We start from the raw sequence: 16,454 nt of genomic DNA on the forward strand, positions 1-16,454 counted from the left end.
TGGCCCCGTCACCCTTATCCTGGCCCCGTCACCCTTATCCTGGCCCCGTCACCCTTATCCTGGCCCCGTCACCCTTGTGCTTGCCCTGTCACCCCTGTCCTGGTCCTGTCACCCCTATCTTGTCCTTGTCATTTCTGTCCTGGCCCCGTCACCCCTGTCCTGGCCCCGTCACCCCTGTCCTGGCCCCGTCACCCCTGTCCTGGCCCCGTCAACCCTAGACCTGTCCTGGCCCTGTTACTGCCTCCAGACCCCTCCCCAATGCACCACACCTCTGCACCTTCCCCTCCACCACATGCGGCACTCCACCCCTCCCCCACACGCTGTGCCTCCAGACCCCCCACACCACCCGCGACTCCCACTCCCCCGCCCCTCCACCACCCACAGCACCTCCAGACCCCCTCCACCATCCACCCCCATATATGTCTCCCCCCACACCTGCCCCCCTCCACCCGCAGCATCTGCATACACCCTCCTCCATCCACAGTCCCCCCCTCAACCACTCCTCCCCCACCCACGGCACCCCCGCACCTGCCCCTCCACCATCTGCAGCGCCTCCAGACCCCCTACCCCACCCCCGGCACCCCCGCCCCTTCCCATTCCACAGCACCTCTGGAACCCTTCACCCATCCGCAATATCCTCGCCCCTGCCCCTCCCCCACCTGCAGCGCCTCTGGACCCCTCCCCCATCTGCAGCACCCACTCCTCTGCCCCTCCCCCACCCGCAACACCTCCCGACTCTTCCCCATTCAGGCCCCCCCCGCATCCGCCCCCCCTCCACCGGCAGCATCTACAGACACCTTCCCCCATCCGCAGTCCCTCCCCCCCCCCCCCCTTCTGCACCCGCTACATTCTGTACATCGTGCCCTGCAGGTGCTGTTCACGCCGTCGCAAGGGGCTGCGCCTGCTTCACCATCGCACGCCCTTTCATTGTGCAATATTTAACCACTAACAAAGGAATGCAGGTAATACTCCATATAATACAAATATTGAACCCCAGAAAGGCATGCGGGGGTTAACGGGGCGTAGCCCCTTGCGACGGTGTGAAGAGCGCCCGTAGGGCGCGATGAAGCACCTAGTATAATATATATCTAGTGTGACAGGAGATCTCTGGTACATATATAATCGGATACACATTTTTGTACCATATTTGCCGGTGTTCATGCACAGTTTTCTATTCCGTGATTTCCCGTTACTGGCGTGTTTGGTAATGTGTGTGTGCGCAATATGTACATATACCCGGAATGCAATTCTCTGCGCTTGTTGCGCCATCCAGAGCTGACCGAAACCAGCAGTAGTGGGGCAGTGGGTGGCCGGCTGGGGCACTTATCCCTGCTCCTCTGCATTCCACCTACACAAAGCCGGCTGGATAGATGGGATTACCACCATTGTCTGCCTTATTTACCCAGCACTTGTCCATGTAACCTGCACACAATGAGCCTCTTACCCCCGGCCGGCCTGTGGCTCCAGCATATAGACACAGCTAAATACACACGGTCTCCGCGCAGTGTGGGGTCTGGTTATACAGTGACCTCTGCTGAGTCCCTGTTGTCTATGGAAAGCACAGCTGTGACATTGTGCAATACTATTAGGAGTTAGTGGCGTCAGTGAGACGAGCCACGGTGTGTCTCATACCTCGCAGATATTGCCAGTTGTTAGAGAATTGATAAGCTGGCTTCTCATACATATTGGGTCACCCCACAACATGGCGGCCTCTCGGGAAGGTTCTATAATGTGTGCGGTTGTGAAGAGGCGTGCAGGTTATGGATAAGCGAACCACCAGCGTTAGTAATTTTATTATAGTGTACGGGATGTGCCTATTAGCCGTGTGTATGGAGAAAAGGTGCTACTAACATACACGTCGCACACCGTATACGTCAGCAGCACTTCCATGAAAGCCGGCACTGTACAGATTGTGATGTTACAGAAGGTACGTTATATACACGTGTTTCTCCTCGGACATTGCCTTATTATACTCACAGCGCTGTACCTCATTACCTCAGCTGGATATCTTCTCCTTATCGGCCTGTTCTTGTATCAGTTATATAATGCTGTGAGGACGTGTAGGTACACACTGCACTGCTAGTCCTTATATTCCAGTGCTGGACCGACGAGGTACTCCCCAGCGTCCGGCGCAGCGCTGTACCTCATTACCTCAGCTGGATATCTTCTCCTTATCGGCCTGTTCTTGTATCAGTTATATAATGCTGCGAGGACGTGTAGGTACAGCACTGCACTGCTAGTCCTTATATTCCAGTGCTGGACCGACGAGGTACTCCCCAGCGTCCGGCGCAGCGCTGTACCTCATTACCTCAGCTGGATATCGTCTCCTTATCGGCCTGTTCTTGTATCAGTTATATAATGCTGTGAGGACGTGTAGGTACAGCGCTGCACTGCTAGTCCTTATATTCCAGTGCTGGACCGACGAGGTACCCCCCAGCGTCCGGCGCAGCGCTGTACCTCATTACCTCAGCTGGATATCTTCTCCTTATCGGCCTGTTCTTGTATCAGTTATATAATGCTGTGAGGACGTGTAGGTACAGCGCTGCACTGCTAGTCCTTATATTCCAGTGCTGGACCGACGAGGTACTCCCCAGCGTCCGGCGCAGCGCTGTACCTCATTACCTCAGCTGGATATCGTCTCCTTATCGGCCTGTTCTTGTATCAGTTATATAATGCTGTGAGGACGTGTAGGTACAGCGCTGCACTGCTAGTCCTTATATTCCAGTGCTGGACCGACGAGGTACCCCCCAGCGTCCGGCGCAGCGCTGTACCTCATTACCTCAGCTGGATATCTTCTCCTTATCGGCCTGTTCTTGTATCAGTTATATAATGCTGTGAGGACGTGTAGGTACAGCGCTGCACTGCTAGTCCTTATATTCCAGTGCTGGACCGACGAGGTACTCCCCAGCGTCCGGCGCAGCGCTGTACCTCATTACCTCAGCTGGATATCTTCTCCTTATCGGCCTGTTCTTGTATCAGTTATATAATGCTGTGAGGACGTGTAGGTACAGCACTGCACTGCTAGTCCTTATATTCCAGTGCTGGACCGACGAGGTACTCCCCAGCGTCCGGCGCAGCGCTGTACCTCATTACCTCAGCTGGATATCTTCTCCTTATCGGCCTGTTCTTGTAGCAGTTATATAATGCTGTGAGGACGTGTAGGTACAGCGCTGCACTGCTAGTCCTTATATTCCAGTGCTGGACCGACGAGGTACTCCCCAGCGTCCGGCGCAGCGCTGTACCTCATTACCTCAGCTGGATATCTTCTCCTTATCGGCCTGTTCTTGTAGCAGTTATATAATGCTGTGAGGACGTGTAGGTACAGCGCTGCACTGCTAGTCCTTATATTCCAGTGCTGGACCGACGAGGTACTCCCCAGCGTCCGGCGCAGCGCTGTACCTCATTACCTCAGCTGGATATCTTCTCCTTATCGGCCTGTTCTTGTATCAGTTATATAATGCTGTGAGGACGTGTAGGTACACACTGCACTGCTAGTCCTTATATTCCAGTGCTGGACCGACGAGGTACTCCCCAGCATCCGGCGCAGCGCTGTACCTCATTACCTCAGCTGGATATCTTCTCCTTATCGGCCTGTTCTTGTATCAGTTATATAATGCTGTGAGGACGTGTAGGTACACACTGCACTGCTAGTCCTTATATTCCAGTGCTGGACCGACGAGGTACTCCCCAGCGTCCTGCGCAGCGCTGGAGATCCGGTATAGCGTTGCTGGTGTGACCAGTGTTCTGCACACAGCCCCCAGCAGAATCAGCTGCCCATGCTTGTAGACGAGGGGCTCATTACACCATCTTTATAGCGGCAATGTGCTGCGTCAGACCCTTACAGCAGAGAAAGTTCCAAAATCAGATTGAAGTGCTCAAAGGTTTTCTATGCAACAGTAATAAAGGAACGGTAATACTACCAGCCGCAGAGTGTAACGCGTCCCTGTAAGTAGTATGTGTGTGATATCTCTGGTTATTAGACCATATGTGTGTGATATCTCTGGTTATTAGACCATACGTGTGTGATATCTCTGGTTATTAGACCATACGTGTGTGATATCTCTGGTTATTAGACCATACGTGTGTGATATCTCTGGTTATTAGACCATATGTGTGTGATATCTCTGGTTATTAGACCATACGAGTGTGGTAACTGGTTATTAGACCATACGTGTGTGATATCTCTGGTTATTAGACCATATGTGTGTGGTATCTCTGGTTATTCGACCATACGTGTGTGGTATCTCTGGTTATTAGACCATACTTGTGTGGTAACTCTGGTTATTAGACCATACGTGTGTGATATCTCTGGTTAGTAGCACAGGAGCTTCTGGTTATTAGTACATGGTACGTGTGTGTGGTGTCTCTGGTTATTAGTACATGGTCCGTGTGTCTGGTTATTAGTACATGGTCCGTGTGTCTGGTTATTAGTACATGGTCCGTGTGTGGTGTCTGGTTATTAGTACATGTGTGTGTGGTGTGTCTAGTTATTAGTACATGGTTCGTGTGTGTGGTGTGTCTGGTTATTAGTACATGGTCCGTGTGTGGTGTCTGGTTATTAGTACGTGTGTGTGTGTGTGTGGTGTGTCTGGTTATTAGTACATGGTTCGTGTGTGTGGTGCGTCTGGTTATTAGTATATGGTCCGTGTGTGTGGTGCGTCTGGTTATTAGTATATGGTCCGTTTGTGTGGTGTGTCTGGTTATTAGTATATGGTCCGTTTGTGTGGTGTGTCTGGTTATTAGTACATTGTCCGGGTGTCTGGTTATTAGTACGTGGTCCGGGTGTCTGGTTATTAGTACGTGGTCCGGGTGTCTGGTTATTAGTACATGGTCCGTGTGTCTGGTTATTAGTACGTGGTCCGGGTGTCTGGTTATTAGTACATGGTCCGTGTGTATAATATCTCTGGTTATTAGTACATGGTCCGGGTGTCTGGTTATTAGTACATGGTCCGTGTGTATAATATCTCTGGTTATTAGTACATGGTTCGTGTGTGTGGTGTGTCTGGTTTATTAGTACATGGTCTGTGTGTCTGGTTATTAGTACGTGGTCCGGGTGTCTGGTTATTAGTACATGGTCCGGGTGTCTGGTTATTAGTACATGGTCTGTGTGTGTGGTTATTAGTACATGGTCCGGGTGTCTGGTTATTAGTACATGGTCCGTGTGTCTGGTCATTAGTACATGGTCCGGGTATGTAGTTATTAGTACATGGTCTGTGTGTGTGGTGTGTCTGGTTATTAGTACATGGTCCGGGTGTAATATCTTTGGTTATTAGTACATGGTCCGGGTGTCTGGTATCTCTGGTTATTAGTACATGGTCCGTGTGTGGTGTCTAGTTATTAGTACATGGTTCGTGTGTGTGGTGTCTGGTTATTAGTACATGTGTGTGTGGTGTGTCTAGTTATTAGTACATGGTTCGTGTGTGTGGTGTCTGGTTATTAGTACATGTGTGTGTGGTGTGTCTAGTTATTAGTACATGGTTCGTGTGTGTGGTGTGTCTGGTTATTAGTACATGGTCCGTGTGTGGTGTCTAGTTATTAGTACATGGTTCGTGTGTGTGGTGTCTGGTTATTAGTACATGTGTGTGTGTGTGGTGTGTCTAGTTATTAGTACATGGTTCGTGTGTGTGGTGTCTGGTTATTAGTACATGTGTGTGTGGTGTGTCTAGTTATTAGTACATGGTTCGTGTGTGTGGTGCGTCTGGTTATTAGTATATGGTCCGTTTGTGTGGTGTGTCTGGTTATCAGTACATGGTCCGTGTGTCTGGTTTTTAGTACGTGGTCCGGGTGTCTGGTTATTAGTACATGGTCCGGGTGTCTGGTTATTAGTACATGGTCCGGGTGTCTGGTTATTAGTACATGGTCCGTGTGTATAATATCTCTGGTTATTAGTACATGGTCCGGGTGTCTGGTTATTAGTACATGGTCCGTGTGTATAATATCTCTGGTTATTAGTACATGGTCCGTGTGTCTGGTCATTAGTACATGGTCCGGGTATGTAGTTATTAGTACATGGTCTGTGTGTGTGGTGTGTCTGGTTATTAGTACATGGTCCGGGTGTAATATCTTTGGTTATTAGTACATGGTCCGGGTGTCTGGTATCTCTGGTTATTAGTACATGGTCCGGGTGTAATATCTTTGGTTATTAGTACATGGTCCGGGTGTCTGGTATCTCTGGTTATTAGTACATGGTCCGGGTGTCTGGTATCTCTGGTTATTAGTACATGGTCCGGGTGTAATATCTTTGGTTATTAGTACATGGTCCGGGTGTGTGGTTATTAGTACATGGTCTGGGTGTCTGGTATCTCTGGTTATTAGTACATGGTCCGGGTGTCTGGTATCTCTGGTTATTAGTACATGGTCCGGGTGTAATATCTTTGGTTATTAGTACATGGTCCGGGTGTGTGGTTATTAGTACATGGTCCGGGTGTCTGGTATCTTTGGTTATTAGTACATGGTCCGGGTGTCTGGTATCTCTGGTTATTAGTACATGGTCCGGGTGTCTGGTATCTCTGGTTATTAGTACATGGTCCGGGTGTAATATCTTTGGTTATTAGAACATGGTCTGTGTGTGTGGTTATTAGAACATAGTCTGTGTGTGTGGTTATTAGAACATGGTCTGTGTGTGTGGTTATTAGTACATGGCCCGGGTGTCTGGTTATTAGTACATGGTCCGGGTGTCTGGTTATTAGTACATGGTCCGTGTGTGGTGTCTGGTTATTAGTACATGTGTGTGTGTGTGTGTGGTGTGTCTGGTTATTAGTACATGGTTCGTGTGTGTGGTGCGTCTGGTTATTAGTATATGGTCCGTGTGTGTGGTGCGTCTGGTTATTAGTACATTGTCCGGGTGTCTGGTTATTAGTACGTGGTCCGTGTGTCTGGTTATTAGTACGTGGTCCGGGTGTCTGGTTATTAGTACATGGTCCGTGTGTCTGGTTATTAGTACGTGGTCCGGGTGTCTGGTTATTAGTACATGGTCCGTGTGTATAATATCTCTGGTTATTAGTACATGGTCCGGGTGTCTGGTTATTAGTACATGGTCCGTGTGTATAATATCTCTGGTTATTAGTACATGGTTCGTGTGTGTGGTGTGTCTGGTTATTAGTACATGGTCTGTGTGTCTGGTTATTAGTACGTGGTCCGGGTGTCTGGTTATTAGTACATGGTCCGGGTGTCTGGTTATTAGTACATGGTCTGTGTGTGTGGTTATTAGTACATGGTCCGTGTGTCTGGTCATTAGTACATGGTCCGGGTATGTAGTTATTAGTACATGGTCTGTGTGTGTGGTGTGTCTGGTTATTAGTACATGGTCCGTGTGTGGTGTCTAGTTATTAGTACATGGTTCGTGTGTGTGGTGTCTGGTTATTAGTACATGTGTGTGTGGTGTGTCTAGTTATTAGTACATGGTTCGTGTGTGTGTGGTGTCTGGTTATTAGTACATGTGTGTGTGGTGTGTCTAGTTATTAGTACATGGTTCGTGTGTGTGGTGTGTCTGGTTATTAGTACATGGTCCGTGTGTGGTGTCTAGTTATTAGTACATGGTTCGTGTGTGTGGTGTCTCGTTATTAGTACATGTGTGTGTGGTGTGTCTAGTTATTAGTACATGGTTCGTGTGTGTGGTGTCTGGTTATTAGTACATGTGTGTGTGGTGTGTCTAGTTATTAGTACATGGTTCGTGTGTGTGGTGCGTCTGGTTATTAGTATATGGTCCGTTTGTGTGGTGTGTCTGGTTATCAGTACATGGTCCGTGTGTCTGGTTATTAGTACGTGGTCCGGGTGTCTGGTTATTAGTACATGGTCCGGGTGTCTGGTTATTAGTACATGGTCCGGGTGTCTGGTTATTAGTACATGGTCCGTGTGTATAATATCTCTGGTTATTAGTACATGGTCCGGGTGTCTGGTTATTAGTACATGGTCCGTGTGTACAATATCTCTGGTTATTAGTACATGGTCCGTGTGTCTGGTCATTAGTACATGGTCCGGGTATGTAGTTATTAGTACATGGTCTGTGTGTGTGGTGTGTCTGGTTATTAGTACATGGTCCGGGTGTAATATCTTTGGTTATTAGTACATGGTCCGGGTGTCTGGTATCTCTGGTTATTAGTACATGGTCCGGGTGTAATATCTTTGGTTATTAGTACATGGTCCGGGTGTCTGGTATCTCTGGTTATTAGTACATGTTCCGGGTGTGTGGTATCTCTGGTTATTAGTACATGGTCCGGGTGTAATATCTTTGGTTATTAGTACATGGTCCGGGTGTGTGGTTATTAGTACATGGTCTGGGTGTCTGGTATCTCTGGTTATTAGTACATGGTCCGGGTGTCTGGTATCTCTTGTTATTAGTACATGGTCCGGGTGTAATATCTTTGGTTATTAGTACATGGTCCGGGTGTGTGGTTATTAGTACATGGTCCGGGTGTCTGGTATCTCTGGTTATTAGTACATGGTCCGGGTGTCTGGTATCTCTGGTTATTAGTACATGGTCCGGGTGTCTGGTATCTCTGGTTATTAGTACATGGTCCGGGTGTAATATCTTTGGTTATTAGTACATGGTCTGTGTGTGTGGTTATTAGAACATGGTCTGTGTGTGTGGTTATTAGAAGATGGTCTGTGTGTGTGGTTATTAGAACATGGTCTGTGTGTGTGGTTATTAGTACATGGCCCGGGTGTCTGGTTATTAGTACATGGTCCGGGTGTCTGGTTATTAGTACATGGTCCGGGTGTCTGGTTATTAGTACATGGTCCGGGTATGTAGTCATTAGTACATGGTCCGGGTGTCTGGTTATTAGTACATGGTCCGGGTATGTAGTTATTAGTACATGGTCCGGGTGTCTGGTTATTAGTACATGGTCCGGGTGTCTGGTTATTAGTACATGGTCCGGGTGTCTGGTTATTAGTACATGGTCCGGGTGTCTGGTTATTAGTACATGTCCGGGTGTCTGGTTATTAGTACATGGTCCGGGTATGTAGTTATTAGTACATGGTCCGGGTGTCTGGTTATTAGTACATGGTCCGGGTGTCTGGTTATTAGTACATGGTCCGGGTATGTAGTTATTAGTACATGGTCTGGTTATTAGTACATGGTCCGGGTATGTAGTTATTAGTACATGGTCTGTGTGTGTGGTTATTAGAACATGATCTGTGTGTGTGGTGTGTCTGGTTATTAGTACATGGTCCGGGTGTCTGGTTATTAGTACATGGTCCGGGTGTCTGGTTATTAGTACATGGTCGGGGTATGTAGTTATTAGTACATGGTCCGGGTGTCTGGTTATTAGTACATGGTCCGGGTGTCTGGTTATTAGTACATGGTCCGGGTATGTAGTTATTAGTACATGGTCCGGGTATGTAGTTATTAGTACATGGTCCGGGTGTCTGGTTATTAGTACATGGTCCGGGTATGTAGTTATTAGTACATGGTCCGGGTGTCTGGTTATTAGTACATGGTCTGTGTGTGTGGTGTGTCTGGTTATTAGTACATGGTCCGGGTGTAATATCTTTGGTTATTAGTACATGGTCCGCGTGTGTATAATATCTCTGGCCAGTGTTGGGTGTAGCCGCTGTGTGCGCTCTCGACCATAGGAAGGAGCAGAGCGTAAGTCCCGCCGTTTGCACGGCCTGAGATCTCCTCCTGTTTGTGGTGAGAGTAGACAGAAGTTCTCCCATGAGTGTGTCCTCTGCTGCATTGTGTTTGTCTTGTGCAAATAACGTCAATCTCTTCTGTACACACGTTTATTGCTGGATTCCAGCTGTGTGTAAGCAAATTCCTCGGCACTGTTGCACAATGGAGAGTAAGGCTGTAGGAATGGGCATTCTGTTTCACTGCAGATACTGCTGAGCTGCAACTCCCATAAAGCCTTGTAATGCAGCTCTTCATGCTGCCTCTTCCCTTCACCTAGTCTCTGCTAGTCCTATCGCCATCCTGGTCCTCACCTCGTGCCTCAGGGATGTGCCTCATCCCTTATGGGTTTATGTCGCCTACATGACTTTAGCGCTCCCCTGTGGGGAGGTGATGGGTACATGTCACAGATCTTATCATTCATGTGTACTGAGCTCTGGATTCATTCATAGGAGCGGACTCCGCAGGCGTGGGGGCCCTGCGTATCTGCCCTTTGGGGAGGGGTTACAATAATAATGAGGTATTATTAATGCAGCATAAGCCATGTTGGAGACGTGATTGATACCTGATATAACCACATGGGGGAGCTGTTGCCTTTTGTCAGACGCAGTGTCACAATTACTGCCTGATATCACACTCATGCGTTACCATTCTCACATTGTCTCCTCTGCTTCCACATCGTTTCTTTGTTCTGTATTGTACATTGTGTGACCTGCTGGTGGGATCCAATATGATAGAGGACAAGAAGCAACACTGCTTGGCCAATAGTATCTGTGCATACCACCGTGCTATCACCATAGTCATACACTAGCGGTAGCATGTGTCTGTACTGATCACCCGGTGACTGTGGCGTGGCCGTAGGATATTGCGTCCTCAATGTCTGCCCTGCCGCTAGCTTTAAGCTATGTGCGGGACCTCGCTGGCCATGCGCCCCCCCCCGACCTCACTGCCCATGCGCGGAGCCCCCCCCCCCCCCACCTTACCTTGCTGCCCTGCACTGTCCTGAGCTTTCCCTTATTGAGTGTATACTGCAGTCAGCGAGTGCTGTGATTGGCTGAGACGGGTGCGTGTGATTTATATATGAGGTCTCTTCATTCATTAGTGTTTTATTTACGTTTTATTATATTCTCCAGGTTACTATAAAAACAGAGAAGACGCCGGAGTGGAACATCTTGCGCGATGACTACATGATGGGGGCATCCATGAAGGACTGGGATAAGAACAGCGACGATGGGGTCACGGCCGGGCCGGACGCTGGGTCAGAGCCGGACGATAGCGGAAGTGATTCTGATAGATAACGTCTTATCTCTCCGAATGACGGGAATAAATCTCCATTCTATGAATGTATCACATTTCTCACATTGCACACATGCTGTTATATACAGAGTCATTCCTCTCCCAGACATGCTGTTATATACAGAGTAATGACAAACGTTTCTCCCAGAATGTTACCAAACTGCATCATTTCTTCCAAAACATCTTGTGCAGTCTAAGCAGCGGCACCTGCCCAGTCGCGGTGGGAAAGTCTCCAGAGGTCAGGAACTCTGTGTTGGCCGCGCTTGGTCTTCTGCCCTTTGCGTTCCTCGTTGTGCCCGAGTTCTTTGTCTCCTGTCTGAAGTGGGGGCATCGCTCTCCTGGGCATCCGCTCGTGTGGTAGATGTTGTAGAAAGCCTGCTACTGTTGGCAGGATACGCAGCGTCTGGCTCTGCATGAAACAGATTCCAGTCCTGCGCTTCACATGGTTCTGCATGGAAGTAACTGCCTGGCTCTCCCTAACGCAGAACAGAGAACAGCGCGGCCGCTCCTATCAAAGGACGCTACAGTTTCCCTGTGTAATTGGTACCTCTCGGGCAGTGTCCATAATTGCAGTTGGATCAGAGCGTAAGCTCCTATGGTTACACTAAAGCGTCTTCATACTGTGGGTAAGCCTTTGTCAGTCCTGCAGTCACAGTTTGCTGTCGCGTAATCATGTCATTGAACGTCCCTTACCGCTATCTTATTTTAATATCTGCATGATGTCATATCGCCAAAAGACCACTAATGAGCGCCATCTGCGCTGTGTACGTCTCTACCGTCTTTGGTGGAATTCTCAGGGTTCCCCGTTTACTGCGTTCCCCCACCTCCTATAGCTAGCAATGATCTACACTGATATTGCACGTTGTAATGCTCTTATTATAATGTGCCGTACAGCGCTGTGTATTCCCCGGGAGTCAGGGCTGCTCCGAGAACCGGCCTCCTGCCTTACCGTAAAATAAGATAGGACAGATGGTGAATGGATAAAATCCCAGTAATTGTTTGGCAGCGTAAAACATGAAGACGCGTCTTCAGTGAGGACGCTGGTCGATTGTTCTGTGCGAGGGAAGTAGACATTTCCCGGCGTGTGGAGACGTCTGGTGCTGCAATGTGACCTCGTCTGAGGATTTGATGCTGAAGTGTGGCCTGAAGAAGTCCCGTATCCTAAGATTAGAGAGGAAGGAAGGTCCTTATGGGGATTATCTTTGCTCTATAAGTGACAGCTTTAAGTCTAGCACTTGACGATGAATGACGCTGTGTTTATATCTGAGGACCAGTGGTTTAGTGATAACATGCTGAAGACTTAAAGCAGTGGTCAGATGAGTGACTGGTATAGCCAACATGGTCAGAAATAAGGTAACGCAGCTCCAGTAACTGTGAGATGTGGAGGTTTCTAGCCTTGGAGATAATAGTTTAGTTTCCAGCCTTCCCTACAGCCGCCCGCTCCCCTACAGCCACAGGGTCAGCCACCACCCGCACCCTTACAGCCGCAGGGTCAGCCACCACCCACTCCCCTGCAGCCACAGGGTCAGCCGCGCGCTCCCCTGCAGCCGCAGGGTCAGCCACCACCCGCTCCCCTGCAGCCGCAGGGTCAGCCACCACCCGCACCCCTACAGCCCCAGGATCAGCTCCCGCTCCCCTACAGCCGCAGGGTCAGTCGCCCGCTACCCTGCAGCCACAAGGTAAGCCACCACCCACTCCCCTACAACCACAGGGTCAGCCGCCCGCTCCCCTACAGCCACAAGGTCACCCGCCAATTGTCCTGACCACCAGAATGTGTGGCTGGCTTGTGGAGACCCAGAATCGCTGACTGTAAGGACCGCGTTGTGTCCTTCTTGTTGATAAGAGGCTGTAACTGAAAATAAAAGTTTTAAAACCAATGTCTTTGTTTCTCGTTCATAATTGAATATATTTTGGGATTCTACAAGTTGCACCCAGGAAACCCAGTCCACGAGTGACCATGTTATAGTTTATATTTGAACCACACATGCGGCGTGAATGTGGCCGTTAAGAATTACAGTTTTGTCGTCATACATCTTTGCTGCAGTCACGTCAAATGGCTCCTTGGCACGCCAGGCCGCGTGAGAGTCTTCTAGGGATGGGCGTCTTTATGCTTTTCGAATGAAAATGCATCTAATATGCAACGACTAGGAGACTGTGCGGAGTGCTACGGAGTCTGAATGACCCCCTGTGTGTCTAGGATGCACGAGGAGACTGTGCGGAGTGCTACTGAGTCTGAATGACCCCCTATGTGTCTAGGATGCACGAGGAGACTGTGTGGAGTGCTACTGAGTCTGAATGACCCCCTATGTGTCTAGGATGCACGAGGAGACTGTGCGGAGTGCTACTGAGTGTGTATGACCCCCTATGTGTCTAGGATGCACGGGGAGACTATGCGGAGTGCTACTGAGTGTGTATGACCCCCTATGTGTCTAGGATGCACGAGGAGACTGTGCGGAGTGCTACTGAGTCTGAATGACCCCCTATGTGTCTAGGATGCACGAGGAGACTATGCGGAGTGCTACTGAGTCTGAATGACCCCCTATGTGTCTAGGATGCACGAGGAGACTGTGCGGAGTGCTACTGAGTGTGTATGACCCCCTATGTGTCTAGGATGCACGAGGAGACTGTGCGGAGTGCTACTGAGTCTGAATGACCCCCTATGTGTCTAGGATGCACGAGGAGACTGTGCGGAGTGCTACTGAGTCTGAATGACCCCCTATGTGTCTAGGATGCACGAGGAGACTGTGTGGGGTGCTACTGAGTCTGAATGACCCCCTATGTGTCTAGGATGCACGAGGAGACTGTGTGGAGTGCTACTGAGTCTGTATGACCCCCTATGTGTCTAGGATGCACGAGGAGACTGTGTGGAGTGCTACTGAGTCTGAATGACCCCCTATGTGTCTAGGATGCACGAGGAGACTGTGTGGAGTGCTACTGAGTCTGTATGACCCCCTATGTGTCTAGGATGCACGAGGAGACTGTGTGGAGTGCTACTGAGTCTGTATGACCCCCTATGTGTCTAGGATGCACGAGGAGACTGTGCGGAGTGCTACTGAGTCTGTATGACCCCCTATGTGTCTAGGATGCACGAGGAGACTGTGCGGGGTGCTACTGAGTCTGAATGACCCCTATGTGTCGAGGATGCACGAGGAGACTGTGCGGGGTGCTACTGAGTCTGAATGACCCCCTATGTGTCTAGGATGCACGAGGAGACTGTGTGGAGTGCTACTGAGTCTGTATGACCCCCTATGTGTCTAGGATGCACGAGGAGACTGTGTGGAGTGCTACTGAGTCTGTATGACCCCCTATGTGTCTAGGATGCACGAGGAGACTGTGCGGAGTGCTACTGAGTCTGTATGACCCCCTATGTGTCTAGGATGCACGAGGAGACTGTGCGGGGTGCTACTGAGTCTGAATGACCCCTATGTGTCGAGGATGCACGAGGAGACTGTGCGGGGTGCTACTGAGTCTGAATGACCCCCTATGTGTCTAGGATGCACGAGGAGACTGTGCGGAGTGCTACTGAGTCTGAATGACCCCCTATGTGTCTAGGATGCACAAGGAGACTATGCGGAGCGCTACTGAGTCTGAATGACCCCCTATTTGTCTAAGATAAAAGGGGAGACTGTGTGGAGTGCTACTGAGTCTGAATGACCCCCTATGTGTCCAGGATAAAGGGGAGACTGTGCGGTGTGCTACTGAGTCTGTATGATCCCCTATGTGTCTAGGATGCACGAGGAGACTGTGCGTAGTGCCACTGAGTCTGAATGACCCCCTATGTGTCTAGGATGCACGAGGAGACTGTGCGGCGTGCACCTGAGACTGGCCCCCTATGTGTCTAGGATGCATGAGGAGACTGTACGGCGTGCTACGGAGTCTGTATGACCCACCAATGTGTCTAGGATACATGAGGAGACTGTGCGGAGTGCTACGGAGTCTGAATGACCCTCTATGCTGGCTGTCGCATACCTACACCGGCATCCTGACATTAAAGATCCCGACAGCGGAGGGGGGAAGTATTTTTATTCCCCCACTTCACACACTCACACTCTCTCTCTCCCCCCTAAACCTCTGGGGTTGGCGGCTAGGATTATCCCCCCTAGGGGTGGCTAACCCTAACACCCGCCACTTGGTCCGTAACATTTTCCCCTAATACTTAACTTCGGGTTGTAGGTCTTCCGGCACCGGTCTCCCAACTAGTGTCGGGATTCCGGCGTCGGTCATGTGTTTGCCGGCATCACGTACATGCTGACCAGATCCCCTGTATACAGACTTAGTCACACACAATATACAGGTGCTACAAATCACATTAATCGGCACAGTCTCGTGCCGCTTCATAGCGCTGTGACTAAGACGCATTTTCGCCAGTCTGAGCAACCACAGGGCAGATGTCCGCTGGATGGTGGAGATGTCGGGGGCTGTAGTGAAGGTGGGACGCTGATGGACTGTAAGGAGAAGGTCAGAGAGGATGAGGCTGGAGATGGTGGCTGCATGGACAAGAGTTTTAGGCCTATTTCACAGATGGACGCTGCAGGAATGAGAGTATGACATCCAGCCTGGAGAGAGGTCTAGATGGAAGGGGGGAGATAAGTACTGATCTGACCCAAACTGAATCTGTCCAGCCAGGAAGAGAGAGGCGAGCAGAGACTCGGACGAAGATTTAGGGAGAGAGTCAGAGGAGGAACGGTGTGGTGTCATCACCGTACAGGCGGTAGGTGGTACATAAAGGTGTGGTGTCATCACCGTACAGGCGGTAGGTATTACATAAAGGTGTGGTGTCATCACCGTACAGGCGGTAGGTGGTACATAAAGGTGTGGTGTCATCGCCGTGCAGGCGATAGGTGGTACATAAAGGCGTGGTGTCACCACCGTACAGGCGGTAGGTATTACATAAAGGTGTGGTGTTATCACCGTACAGGCGGTAGGTGGTACATAAAGGTGTGGTGTCATCACCGTACAGGCGGTAGGTGGTACATAAAGGTGTGGTGTCATCGCCGTGCAGGCGGTAGGTGGTACATAAAGGTGTGGTGTCATCACCGTACAGGCGGTAGGTGGTACATAAAGGTGTGGTGTCATCGCCGTGCAGGCGATAGGTGGTACATAAAGGCGTGGTGTCACCACCGTACAGGCGGTAGGTATTACATAAAGGTGTGGTGTCATCACCGTACAGGCGGTAGGTGGTACATAAAGGTGTGGTGTCATCACTGTACAGGCGGTAGGTGGTACATAAAGGTGTGGTGTCACCACCGTACAGGCGGTAGGTGGTACATAAAGGTGTGGTGTCATCACTGTACAGGCGGTAGGTGGTACATAAAGGTGTGGTGTCACCACCGTACAGGCGGTAGGTGGTACATAAAGGTGTGGTGTCATCACTGTACAGGCGGTAGGTGGTACTTAAAGGTGTGGTGTCACCACCGTACAGGCGGTAGGTGGTACATAAAGGTGTGGTGTCATCACTGTACAGGCGGTAGGTGGTACTTAAAGGTGTGGTGTCACCACCGTACAGGCGGTAGGTGGTACATAAAGGTGTGGTATCATCACTGTA

At 49.9% G+C, this 16,454-nt stretch overlaps 1 protein-coding gene across 1 annotated transcript in view; it reads left to right on the plus strand.

The window, feature by feature from the left end:
- Positions 1–12,786, plus strand: part of RRP15 (ribosomal RNA processing 15 homolog) — a 66,397-nt gene extending 53,611 nt beyond the window's left edge. Inside the window, exon 5 of the mRNA XM_063919120.1 lies at positions 10,747–12,786. Within this exon, the coding sequence (XP_063775190.1) occupies positions 10,747–10,911 (165 nt within the window). The 3' untranslated portion in view covers positions 10,912–12,786. The remainder of the gene's footprint in view (positions 1–10,746) is intronic.
- The last annotated feature ends 3,668 nt before the right edge of the window (positions 12,787–16,454 follow it).

Source organism: Pseudophryne corroboree, chromosome 4 (genome assembly GCF_028390025.1).
Source record: "Pseudophryne corroboree isolate aPseCor3 chromosome 4, aPseCor3.hap2, whole genome shotgun sequence".
Lineage (NCBI taxonomy): Eukaryota > Metazoa > Chordata > Amphibia > Anura > Myobatrachidae > Pseudophryne > Pseudophryne corroboree.